Source organism: Mastigoproctus giganteus, chromosome 6 (genome assembly GCF_048544385.1).
Source record: "Mastigoproctus giganteus isolate SK-2022 chromosome 6, ASM4854438v1, whole genome shotgun sequence".
Taxonomy (NCBI): Eukaryota; Metazoa; Arthropoda; class Arachnida; order Uropygi; family Thelyphonidae; genus Mastigoproctus; species Mastigoproctus giganteus.
The window spans coordinates 140,596,249-140,609,541 of NC_143580.1; the positions used below are offsets into that span (position 1 = coordinate 140,596,249).

Consider the following 13,293-nt stretch of genomic DNA (forward strand, 5'->3'; position numbering starts at 1 on the left):
TGATATACAAGAGGAAAAGAGTGGGGGAAAGAACTGAACCTTGGGGGACACCGGCATTAGTGGAGAAGTTAGAAGACAGAGAGCCATCTACCATCACCCTCAGTGAGCGATCAGAGAGAAAACTGGATAACCAATTACTAAAAACAGTTGGCAAACCATAAGATGGAAGCTTGTTTAGAAGACCTTTATGCCAAACACGATCAAAAGCCTTTGAGATGTCAAGAGCAACTACTTGTGTTTCACCGAACCTTTCCATTGAATTAGTCCATAAATGGGTAACATAAGCCAGAATATCACCAGTGGATCGACACTGACGGAATCCATACTGGCGATCGTTGATCAGACGGAAGGTTTCTAAGTAGTTCAAGAGTTGGCGGTTAATTGATTTCTCCATTACTTTAGAAAGAGTAGAAGTAATTGCAATGGGACGATAATTGGATGGGAGGGATTTGTCACCCTTTTTAGGAACTGGCTGGATATGAGCAAATTTCCAAGCAGAAGGAAAAACACCTTTGGAATAAGAAAGTGAAAAAAGGCGGCAAAGAATAGGAGTAAGTTCAGGAGCACAGGTTTTGAGAACAAGTGGAGAAATACCATCAGGACCTGGAGTTTTCTTAGCATCAAGATTCATCAAAATCCTTCTGATATCCTTTTGATGGAAGACCACAGGAGGCATTGAATGGAGCGTGTTAGGAATGGTGGGAGGTGTTTTACCAAGATCATTAATACATGAGCTCAAAGAAAAATGGGATGCCAGCAGGTCAGCTTTATCCTTGGCTGAAGTGACAACAGAACCATCTGGTTTGGACAGAGGTGGGAGCAGAGATGGGCAAAAGTTGTGGCCAATAGCTTTGGCAAGAGACCAGAATGCTCGGCTACCATTAGGGCAAGAAGCAAGTTTTCTACTCTTAGCCTGTTCAAACTCTAGTTTGGACTGATTAATAACTGCTTTACAATTGTTGCGAGCTTTGGTGTAGGCAGAAAATGAAACTGAAGAATTAGAAACAAGCCAATTACGATATGCAACGTTCTTCTCTTGGACAGCCTTAGCACATTTATTGGAAAACCAAGGTTTAGATAAAGGACGAGATTTTAAAGTGGAGTGTGGGATAAAGGATTCCATTCCTGCAAGAATAATTTCACTGACACGATCTGAGCAAACGTTGACATCAGAAGTTTTGAAACAGTAATCAGACCAAGGAAAAGAGAAAAGAAGTCTCGCAGGTCATCCCATTTTGCATTCTTGTAATGCCAAACAATACGAGGTTGGGAATAGCCATGAGATAAAGGTTCCATTGGAGAAGAGGCAATCACCAAGTTGTGATCTGAAGTGCCTAAAGGACCTCTCACTTCAACCTTGTACCTAGAAGGGTTGTTTGTGAGAAAAAGATCAAGCGTATTGGCTGTATGATTAGGATTGTCCGGTATTCTTGTAGGTAAATGAACAATCTGTGCTAGGTCATTAGTAATTGCAAAAGCCTCAGCATCTCGACCTGCTGGGTCGGTGTGACTAGAAAACGGAAGCCAGCTGGAGTTGTGAACGTTAAAATCACCAAGGAAAATTACCTCACTGTTAGGAAAGTTGGACTGGAGAAAGTCAAGTTGCAAAGAGAGGAAGTCAAAGTGCTCCAAGTGATTAGTGGAGTTTCGAGAACGGTAGAGACAACAGATGAATTTTACACAATGAGGTAGAGAGATTTTAAGCCAGAGAAGATCAAAGAGAGGAGATTCCAAATTGCCAAGTCTCTGACAGGGAATATCAGAACGGACATAAGCACAAGTACCACCTTTCAGGCGAAAGGAATCATACAGCAAATAATTTGGACATCTGAGATGAGCAGTAGTTGAATCAACTGATAACTGAGATTCAGTCAGAAAAAGTACATGGGGTTTGGAAGACTGCAAGTGGAAATGGACATCGTTTAGATTAGAATTGAGACCACGTATATTTGTGAAATGAATTAGGAAGTCCTTGGGAGGTTTAGATCTTTTCGCAGATAAGCTTGCTCTATTATTTTGACAATTCATGGTGTATTGAATAGTAAGAAAAAGTCGGTGGGACATGCTGTATGAAGTAATGAAATTTTTGAATATGGTGTACATGTGGTAAGAATATACCCAGATCCTTGACATAACGTGGCCTCGACAATGCTCCCCGCATACACACTACTCGGACTCCCTCCAGTCACTATCTGGCACAGTAGAGGTAGCAAGATTATACACTAGCTGATCCGGAAGCTTCCTAGAAAGTTACCAATAGGTTCGTTCCGGTGTACTAACTAGCGGCTGGCCTGCGAACACCGTTTTAGAGCTGTACCCTCGAAATGTAAGGAATATTGGATCTCGCCACGACATTCATCATAACCTCAAAAATCATCAATCATACTGCATGATGGAAGAGATAGGGAAGGGTTGGCCGGAACTTAGCTCTAGAGACTAAACATGGGTTCCACCACTTCAAGCCTCCAATAAGCAAAGTGGTGGTATTTCACCGGTTGATGAGAGTCATCTACCACCTAGTACTGCCTGGTAACATAGAGGGGGCGTTCCTCCATGTGGTGTGGGTGCCACACCTCGACCCCTGCTTACGTTGGTTTACACCTGGGTGGTCACCCACCATGTACTTGTGCATGAAGGTTATACCCAGGATTACTAACAGTCCCACCATCGTGAAGGTGCAAGCAGAGGATTTGGCTTTCATAGACCGTCCGGACTTCGCCGAAATTGGGTCCACTTTGACTTGAGTGTCACCCGAATATCAATTTCATCAGTGTTTTAGACTCCCAGGTAGCAAGAACAGCTTGTCTGGCATATCTGAGAGAATGTCTATGACAACCTCAAGGACCAAACCTTAGAAGCGTCAATCAAAACTGAAGCTGTGAAATGGTACAATCTTTTAAAGCACATCATCAATGTTGTACTCTTCTTGGGAGAACGTGGTCTGGCATTTACTGGTTCATCCCATTGAATTGGTGATTCAAACGATGAACACTGTTTAGGACTCATTGAACTTCTCCAGGTGGGACACCATCCTTCAGGAACATGTGCTAAGTGTAGAGGAGTCGCAGAAAAGGAGTGAGTGGCTTAAAGTTCATTTTCTGTCCCCCGATTCACAAAATGAATTTATTGCAGAATGCTCAAATCTTGTGAAACAACACATTTTGCTGGAGAGGCAGTCTGCAAAATACTTCGTAGTAATAGTAGATGCCACACCACATTCATCCCATATTGAACAAACAACATTTCTTTTGAGATATGTACTTTTAAAAGAAATGCAGTATGAGATTCAAGAAAGATTTCTCAAGTTTGCAGATTGTAGCAACAAAAGAGGGGAAGAAATTGCTCATTTGATAACTGATACATTGAAAAAACATGCTATTCCTCTCAATGATTGTAGAGCTCAAGCCTACGATAATGGGCCAAATTTTGCTGGAAAATAACAACAGTGCACAAGCAAAAATACAAGAACAATGCTCAACAGCAATTTTTTCACCTTGCAGTTGCTACACACTCAACTTATGTGGAAATGATGTTGCTCAATGCATACCTGAAGCGATAACCTTTTTCGGAACAATTCAAACTGTGTACCACCTGTTCAGTTCCAGTTCGAAGTGGTGGGAATTACTACAAAACCATATTGGTTGTTCTCTCCGTTATATGTCCGAAACAAGATGGTCAGATTGTGTTGAATGTGTAAAGCATTTTGCAGCTCATTTGCCGGGCACTAAATTAGCACTGGAAGACCTAATAGAACTAAATTTGATGGCCAAAACAAGAAACAAAGTCCATTTTATTATATGTGACATCTTTTGCCTGTGTGTCAATGTCAGCTGTGTGGTACAAAATATTAGCTGGCATAGATATTTCCAACATGGTCATCAGAGCTAAAGGTGCCACACTGGATGTTGAAGTAACAAACAAACTCTCATCACAGATCTGACAAAACTTCGAAACAACTGGAAATGCTGTGGAATGAAGTCAAATTAGTTGCGCCAAACCTAAAGATAGAAATAAAACTCTCCCGTAGATGTGGTGGAGTTAGGTGCAAGAGGGCAAGGCCGCATGATGACAGCACACCTGATGCTAACTTGGAGGAAATGAATGACACAGATGATATGCCAGAAGAGGCCTACTTCAGAAAGTGTGTTTTACCTTTTCGTAGACAATGTTGTAGCAGGATTAATTGTCCACTTGAGTGCTGTTATGTAGTTGGCAGAAAAATTTGATTTATCGTAGAAATATCTCACCATATCTGAAAGTGAAGTGGAGAGAAAAGCTTTATCTTTATCAGAGCAATATCCTGCTGACCTTAACAGTGATGATTTTAGAAAAGAAATGCAACATTTACCCTCAGTACATAAAGCCAATTTTATAAATGCACAGTTAAAGCCATTAGATCTGTTGAACTTGTTAACAGAGTACAGACTTGGTGACCTGTTTCCAAATGTTTGTTTTAGCTTAAGAATACTATTAAAAATTCCAGCAACAAAAGCTTTTGCAGAGAGATCATTTAGCAAACTCAAGCTGATTAAGAATTATTTAAGGTCTACAATGTCTCAGGAACGCCTTGTGGATTTGGCCAGGCTAAGTATTGAATCAAACATTGCCAGAACAATTAATTTTCATGCTGTGATTTAAAAATTTTCACAAAAAAAAAAGGCCAAGAAAGCTCCTTTTTTAAAGTTGTTGTTGTTGTTTGGTTTTTAGGAGCATTAGCAACTAAGGCCATATTGCTCCGGGAATATGCGGTGGTCATTCACTGACCTTTCCGCATCCTCCGTTTTTGGTGGTGACGGGCTCAAACCCCGGTCTAATCAAGAAGCTTGTGCTACGCACTGCTGCTCCTTCCCACCTGGCTACGGAGGCGCCTTTTTTAAAGTAAATACTTATCTGTATTGTAGCATAAACAAAGATGTTCAAATCAAATTTACTTTCTTCTCTCTGATCCTCTTTTATTTTATTTTATTTATATTTATCATAGAGGGAGTATAGGAGCATAAGGCCTCAAATGCAGAAAATCAACAGAGTGCTCCATTCCATCCTTCTCATCTTCCGTACCCTTTTTGGCCTTACAGGATACAGCTCATGGCATAAAACCATAGTAGATAAAAACAGGATGAATAATGGAGAAGGGAAGGGAGCCCAAAAGAAACTTTGTACCCCCTGAAAAATTCTTCTCTGAGGCCCTGCCCATCCTAAAGGGAATATTGAGGCCCATGGACTTTTTGTGTGACCATCAGCCTTCTCTCAGATAAAATAAGCTACTGCATATTTCGCTACATATAGCTATGAGTTTTTCTTATATCTTAGAATTATTAACTTTGAATTGCAGCAAATTTAATGTTGCTTTATAGTCTCTACAAATTATAGCATGAAATTTTAAAATACTATATAAGTATTTAAAAAAAAATTTTTTTCAGGATACTTTTAATAAGGTATCCTGAAAATTACACATTATCATTGACTATAGCCAATGATAATGTGTAAATTATTATTAATTCATTTTTTTTCCCAGAGAAAAAGTAATTTAACTTTTACATGGAATTTTACTTGCACATGGAAGACTGCTACACAAATTGGAGCAGTGTGACATTGGAGGCAAATTGCTGCTATGGATAAAGGGGTGGTTGAGGGGGAGAAGACAGAGAGTGGTAATCAATGGACACTGCTCATCGTGGACTAATGTTATTAGTGGAGTCCCTCAGGGCTCAGTGTTGGGTCCATTATTGTTTTCTGTATTTATAAATGATATTGATGATGGTATATCAAGCTTAATGTCCAAGTTTGCAGACGATACAAAGGTTGGCAGGGTTGTCAAGGACACTACTGACACTATGCTGCTGCAACAGGATCTGGTGCAGCAGCAGATGGGCTGAGAGGTGGCAAATGAAGTTTAACATTGACAAATGTAAAGTACTACACATGGGAAACAGCAACCCCAGAGCAACGTATCAACTCTGTGGTACTACACTGACAGTGGTAGAGAATGAAAGGGACTTGGGGGTGGTTGTGCAGGCAGATATGAAGTTCTCTGAGCAGTGCAGACGGGCTGCAAGAGTAGCTCATGGAGTATTGTCAATGATATACAGGAATTTTTCCAGCGGGGATAAGGAGGTGATTATTCCCTTGTATAAGGCAATGGTCAGGCCACACCTAGAGTACTGTATACAAGTCTGGAGGCCTCATTTCAAGAAGGATGTATAGCTGCTGGAACGAGTACAGAGAAGGGCAACAAGATTAGTGAATGGAACAAAGGGGTGCTCTTACGAAGAAAGGCTTAAATTTTGCAAATTACAGTGTCTGGAGACTAGGCACCAGCGAGGTGATCTGATAGAGGTGTATAAAGCCTTGAATGGTTTGAGCATGCTCAATGCTGATGGGATTCTTCCTCTAGCTCAGAATAATCACCTGAGAGGGCATAAATTCAAATTGAGGAAAGACAGATGTAGGATAGACGTGCGGAAATTTGCCTTTAGCCAGCAGGTGGTTGGTTGGTGGAACAGACTTCCATCCCTTGTAGTGGAGGTTGATAGCCTAAATAAGTTTAAGGCTCAGCTGGACAGGTATTTTGAACGAACAGAGGGGTGAAGTGGAAGTGGGGTTTTTTTTTTTTTTTTTTTGGGCTGATGCTGCATAAGCTTGCTTTCTTGCATAAAATGCCTCTACTAATGCTAATGCTAAACTTATTTTTGAAACTGCACTGAATTAGATTCATACATTAAAGCATAACACAATATTTCTCATATTAAAATTTCTTAATTTGCTGTTTATTTTAGTAACAAGTACAGTGTATGTTGCTTATTTTGTGATCGCTTCAAGATGGATAACAACCAAAGGAACAAAAATGCAGTCGTTCAGCTTTGTTTATTGATATAGAATGGAAATGTATACATAAAAAGGTGGAAGTGGACAGAAAGAAAACATAAAAATCAAGCAGTATAAAATACTTTAATTTGACTGTTCGCTATTTTTTTCAACAAAGTCATTAATAAAAATGAAACAGTCATAATATTTCTGGAAATGCATACAAGCCATTAAAAACAAATAAAGAAAATATTAAAATCAAGAAAAGAATTAATGTTCTGTTGTAAAACAATGATTGATAGGAGTTCAGATACAGTGCTTTCTTTTGCGGAGTAACAACACCAACAACCAATATGAACTGTATGAAGTAACATCAGTAACTAGCCATGCAATGTGTCGGAGTTCAAGAACAAATCAGGATGCTACATAATCACTTCTCATGAAGTAGCAACAGTAACTAGCCATGCAACGTGTTGGAGTTCAAGAACAAGAAAACAGTTATTACATAATCATTTTCCCTGCACATGCGTAAACTGTGATAACATGAAAAAGTAAAACTTAAACCCAAGTGCCGATTACAATAACTTACTCCCCCCCCATGTATTCAGTATGTCTGAATGGGACTTAATAAAAGTGATAACATTAAACAAATGGTAAATTTATCTGTGATCACAATAAGTGGTGTACACTGTATATTTATATTTCTGTTTCAAGAATGTTCTCAAACTCGAGTGAGGTATACCTGATTTTGTGGTATATATCTTACATTACATATTTGACCAATTGATGTAACCTGCTTGTGCAAATAGATTGAAAACTACTTTCAATTACTACTTTTTAATATTTAAATTTTTTTTTTTAAACTTTTCATAATTTCAACCTTTTAAATCAGTCAAAACCCTTATCCATAGTCTCCCTTGGATATTTCCCCAACTTCATGCAAAAAGATTTTTTTCTGAGGCAACATAAAGCATGTGACTTTCCATTCCAGTAGCTAATACTAGACTAATTTGCTTGTTACATGGGTGCTGCTAATGCATTGCGATATTTCTGCCTTTAACAAACATGCCTGATCACTTCTGTTAGTTACCATACCATAAAATCAGACCTGTTACTTTATAGTTGCACCTCATACATGTTCTGTGTGTATAGAAAACTCTGCTTACTTGTATAAACAGTATAAGTTAATTAAATTTAATATAATAAAAATTAATACAGTTCTTTGTTTATCTTATTTTGCTGGCTTTTATTTCCAGTTGTTAGAACTGTTTGACAGTGAAGATCCCAGAGAAAGGGACTTTTTAAAGACCACTTTACATAGGATATATGGAAAGTTCTTAGGTTTAAGAGCTTATATTCGTAAACAAATAAATAATATTTTCTATAGGTGAGTTTGTCTAGATTTTTTTAAATTTATCATAAAGTATAATATATAACTTTATTAATTTAAAAAAAAATAAATAAATAAACAAATGAGTGATTGATAGGCCTGTCATCACAAGAGAATTGCCTGTTATGTACTGATTGGGACAAATTTTTATACATCCCACAATTGGGAAGAGGGGGGGTAGGGTTCCATACTTCTCTTCTGTTGATTAAAATGAAAGGGAGAGATAGAGCAAATTGATAAGTACACTGAACAGTTGCATTAGCTTACCAAAGTGTCTCAGTAGTATTAGATCCCTTACCTGTGTAGGTTTGAATTTCTGAAACATATTAATGTATTCTCTGTTTAACTGACCTGTAATAGATTAGTGAAAAATATTTTGGGAATTTGTAACGTAAAAACCAGTTTGTCAGTATATTACAGAGATCAAAAACAAGTGTCATTACCTATATGACATATAGGGCGATTCAAAAGTTCATGCAACCTGACAAAGTTGCCCAATTAATTAAAATTTATTAATTCTTTTACTTTCTGATTATGCCAACAAGTAATTCTAATAACTATAATGATAATAAGTATTTATAAAAATCAGTATAATAAGTGTTGAAAATGTTCAGCTTGAATATTTGCATGTTCATCATATTGGCTTTAATTCATTTCTTGTATTATCTAAATATATAGGGATGAGGACCTAATGAATATTGCTTTATATTGATTAATAAATTGTGATTAATATTAATTTGGGCCCATTTCCATACAGAGATATGACACTGTGATTGGTGAGTGCAACACACGGATAGTTCAAAATAGTGGATTTTACAGAATGTACAGTTAACTATACAAGAACACTATGTCTTAGTTGTTTATACAGTAATGTCAATAAAATGAGTGAATTCAAATTGCTGGTTAGGACATAATAATGCTGATATAATAGGGCTTACAGAAATGTGGTTCCACCCAGAGATTAGGGATGATGAGTTTCAGTACAGTACGTATAATGTATTTAGGAAGGATAGGGAAGATAGAAGGGGTGGTGGGGTCATGCTTCTTATCAAAAGCAGCCTGAGCGTGACAGAAGCTTTCACGGATCCAGGTGTTTTGCATGCTAGTATAGAATCTGAATGGCTTGAGATAGTTGGAAGTGAAAGGTATAATGAGAGTGGGAGTAATTTACAGGCCGGGTGATTGTGAAGATTATGATGAGAGCCTCTACATGTAAATGGAATGGACAAATAAAGCATGAATGTCTTATTATGGGTTATTTTATTTTGCCGCTAATTGATTAGAGCAAATGGGAAGGAAATTCCATATGGGGACAAAATTTTTAAATAAACTAGATGATTGCTATTTGCACTAACTGTCAGGGAAAGTACTAGGGAAAAGAATACTCTAGACCCGATCATGAGATTGCCATATTGGCTTCTATTGATTGTGGCTTGCTAATGATTTATAATTTTAATATGTGACATATGCCTGTACATAATACTGGTTGATTGGGTATTTTGCAGCTTGTCTGCATTTTTGCTTTTGAGAATGCTCAGCATGCCCTGGAACCCAGTAGAAATTCAGCAATTGCTTGTTTCATATCAGAATGAATAGAGAGGATTTTTTGCACTGTAGGGCAGCTGCTGCTGCACTCAGGGAGTCTATATAAATTATCATTTGAGGAGTTGAAAAATATGGATATGATCTAAGACTACTTAAATGCATACAGTTCAGCAGTGTACACTGTATCCTACTGGGAGTGACATTGCTAGATGAAACTAGGAAAGATTGCTGCTGCATCTGCAACAGTATTTGTTTTGAATCTATTAATATATAACTGGATGCAATGGGAATTTTTTCTTATGCCACATACAACTGTCAGATACAGGCATACCTCGAATAACGAATAGGATGCGTTCCACGAAATTACTTCGTTAAGCGAAACTTCGTTTTCAGAGGTAAAAATACTATGGCCAGAATAGGGATGCGTTCCTACGTAAAGAAAATGAAAAGCTTTTTTTTTTTTCGAACAAAGAAAAGTTGTATTAAATAAACAGTCAACTTACATACAAAGTGAAATCACATTTTAAAATATGAGTCTAAAGTTGATTGTTTATTCTTTTTTCCTCTTTCATTTAACAATTGCCTATACGGAGTTATTGCATTTAACACTGATCGCTTAACAATAACACTTCTTCCTAAATCAGGATCATTTTCATTAAAAAAATTCATTTAAGCACCTTTTTAAATCTTTGGTTGTTAACCTCTTTTTCGGCAGGAACTTCTTTAACTTCGCCTTCATTATCTTTGTCTTCGTTGCTAACAAGGTTTTCTAAATCTTCCACTGAAAGACCATCATCTTCTGCATTCAATAAATTCCTAACATCCTCTTCATCGACATTTTCGAAACCTATTGATTGAGCCATCTGGATAACTTCATTTCTAATTTCTTGGATGTTATTTTCTTCTTCTAGTACAACTTCTGGCCATATTTTGCGCCAAACTCCATTTAAGCATTTCTTAGTGACTTCTTTCCAAGAACTATCAATGTTTTCAATTGCGATTTTAATGGTGTAGTTTTTCCAAAAAGTTTTAACTGTCATTTCCTCTTTATCCTCTAGTTCAGTTAAACTGCTTAATGTTCAACGCAGATAATAAGCTTTAAATGATGCTATTACTCCCTGATCCAATGGTTGAATCAGGGAAGTTGTGTTTGCTAGAAGAAACACAACTTTGACAGGAATGCATGTGTCCAACGTGTTAAGATCAGTAGGATGTCCCAGAGCATTGTCTAACAACAAAAGAGCCTTTTCTTCAAAGTTGTTTTTTTTGACAATACCATTTTACTTCAGGACAAAAGTGGTTAACAAACCAATCAGTAAATAACTCCTTGGTAACCCACGCTTTTCTATTTGCTTTCCATATTACAGGTAAATTCATTTTTATGTTACCTTTTAACGCCCTCGGATTTTCTGAATGGTAAACTAATAACAATTTTAATTTATAATCGCCAGAGGCATTTGATCCAAAGGGTAACGTTAAACGGTCTTTGGCTGCTTTGAACCCAGCAACTGATTTTTCTTCAATAGAAATGAAGCTTTTTGTTGGTAGCCGTTTCCAGAACAAACCGCTTTCGTCAACATTGAACACCAAATTTGGAAAATTTTCACGTTAAATTATTTCCTTTAGTTTTACTGGAAACTTATTTGCAGCTTCTCTTGTTAATTTTACACTATGAATCCTGGCCCGTTTTTTAAATTTCTCAAACCAACCACGAGAAGCCCCAAAGGTTTCCGTAATTTCTTCAGTTTGTTTAGATTTCATGTGATTAAACTGGAATATTTTTTTATGTTAAATGGAGCTTGAAATTGCCGACTTCGTTATATCGAAGCTTCGTTATCAGAGGTAACGTTAACCGAGGTATGCCTGTATTCATATTTGTTATAATTTGCTTACCCATTTACAAAATATAGTTATCACAAAATGATGGTTGTAGAGCCCATGGAGGATCTGATTCAGATGTTTCTTGGAATATGTTGTCTAGATGCACATTCCAGTGTTGCTTTAATACTTACAGCATTATTCCAGCAGCTTTTCTCTGGGCTTAGTGATATAATTCATTTTTAGCTATAGGTTGAAGAGATATAGAGCCTACCAACTCTATATGAAGTGGAGTGGTGTTTTCTTGTATTTTAGCATAATAATTTAGGAGCTACCACATATAAACTTTGCATAGGGGAATCTTCAGAAAGCTCCATGGTCTGTCCATAAGGCATAGTGATGGATTGGGTTAAGTCTCTAAAGGGCACTCTTTTTGGCAGAATCATATAGAGTGCTATAGTCCAGTTAAGATCTGAAAATCATATAAGTGAAGTAGGAGGTATCTATCGGCACCCCATCTCATGGCTGTGTGATCATTCTAATTACATTAAACTTTTTTTGTCCAGTTAATTCAAGATATTCATTATGTGTTTTTAAATAAACTTAAGTCAAGTTTATTTCAAGGTTATGCCTAAGAAACTGACACCGTCAGTCAGAGAGCATCAGAGGATGAGCAGTAATTTTATCAGTAATAATTTTAGTTTAGGGTCTCTCTGTCTTCTCCCACTCAACTATCCCTTTATCCATGACAGCAATTTGCCTCCACTGCCACACTGCTCCAATTTGTTCAGCAATCTTCCATGTGCAACAGTATCAAAAGCCTTTCTAAGATCCAAATATATGATAATCCAATCAAATTGGTCAGGCAAGCTTTCCCTAACAAAACTATGCTGTGTCCGAGCTATAACTGAAGTCTTGTTTAGATGATCCTGCAGTGCTTCTTTAACCAGTGCCTCCATTAATTTTCTTGGAACAGAAGTTAAACTAACAGGTCTATAATTACTTGTGTCGTCCTTTGATCCTCCTTTGTGAATTGGGGTCACATTTGCACACTCCAGTCCATGGGTACCTGCATTGAGTCCAAAGAAGCTCTCATAATTATGGCTAAGAGTTTGCTTACTTCCTTTGCTGCCTCCTTTAATATAACTGGATAGATCCCATCCACCCCGGGTGCCTTTTTTATGTTTATCTTCAACAATTTCTCCTCCACTTTCCCCTCAGTTACAGAATCATCTAGCTCACTGCCAGAGTTTAACTCACCTCTGGCATTCCCCTTCCTGAATAACTCCTAATGTGTGAATGTAGATGCAAAATACTCATTTAGTTTGTTAGCCACCAGAGCAGGATCATCAACAGTTGAACCATCAATATCCAGTGGACAAATCTGATTCATCCCTTTCCTTCTAGAGTTCACATAGGTAAAGAATTCTTTGTTGTTTTTCTTTGCATCCTTTGCCAAAGATTTCTCATAATCTGCCTAATCTCCTTTGTGACTTGGTTACAGACAAGCTTATATCTACTCTGTGGTACCAAACCGACAGTGGTAGAGAATGAAAAGAACCTGGGAGTAATTTTGCAGGCAGATATGAAGTTTTCTGAGCAGTACAGACGGTCTGCAAGAGTAGCTCATGTGTCTTCTTGTCAATGATATAGAGGAATTTTTCTAGCAGGGATAAGGAAGTGATTATTCCCTTGTATAATAAGGCAATAGTCAGGCCACACCTTGAGTACTGTTT

The 13,293-nt window shown here is 37.5% G+C and overlaps 1 protein-coding gene across 1 annotated transcript in view; it reads left to right on the forward strand.

The window, feature by feature from the left end:
• LOC150084621 (serine/threonine-protein phosphatase 2A 56 kDa regulatory subunit gamma isoform-like) overlaps positions 1 to 13,293 on the forward strand; it is a 387,095-nt gene that overhangs the window by 147,686 nt on the left and 226,116 nt on the right. Inside the window, exon 7 of the mRNA XM_090376516.1 lies at positions 8,061 to 8,191. Within this exon, the coding sequence (XP_090232642.1) occupies positions 8,061 to 8,191 (131 nt within the window). The remainder of the gene's footprint in view (positions 1 to 8,060; positions 8,192 to 13,293) is intronic.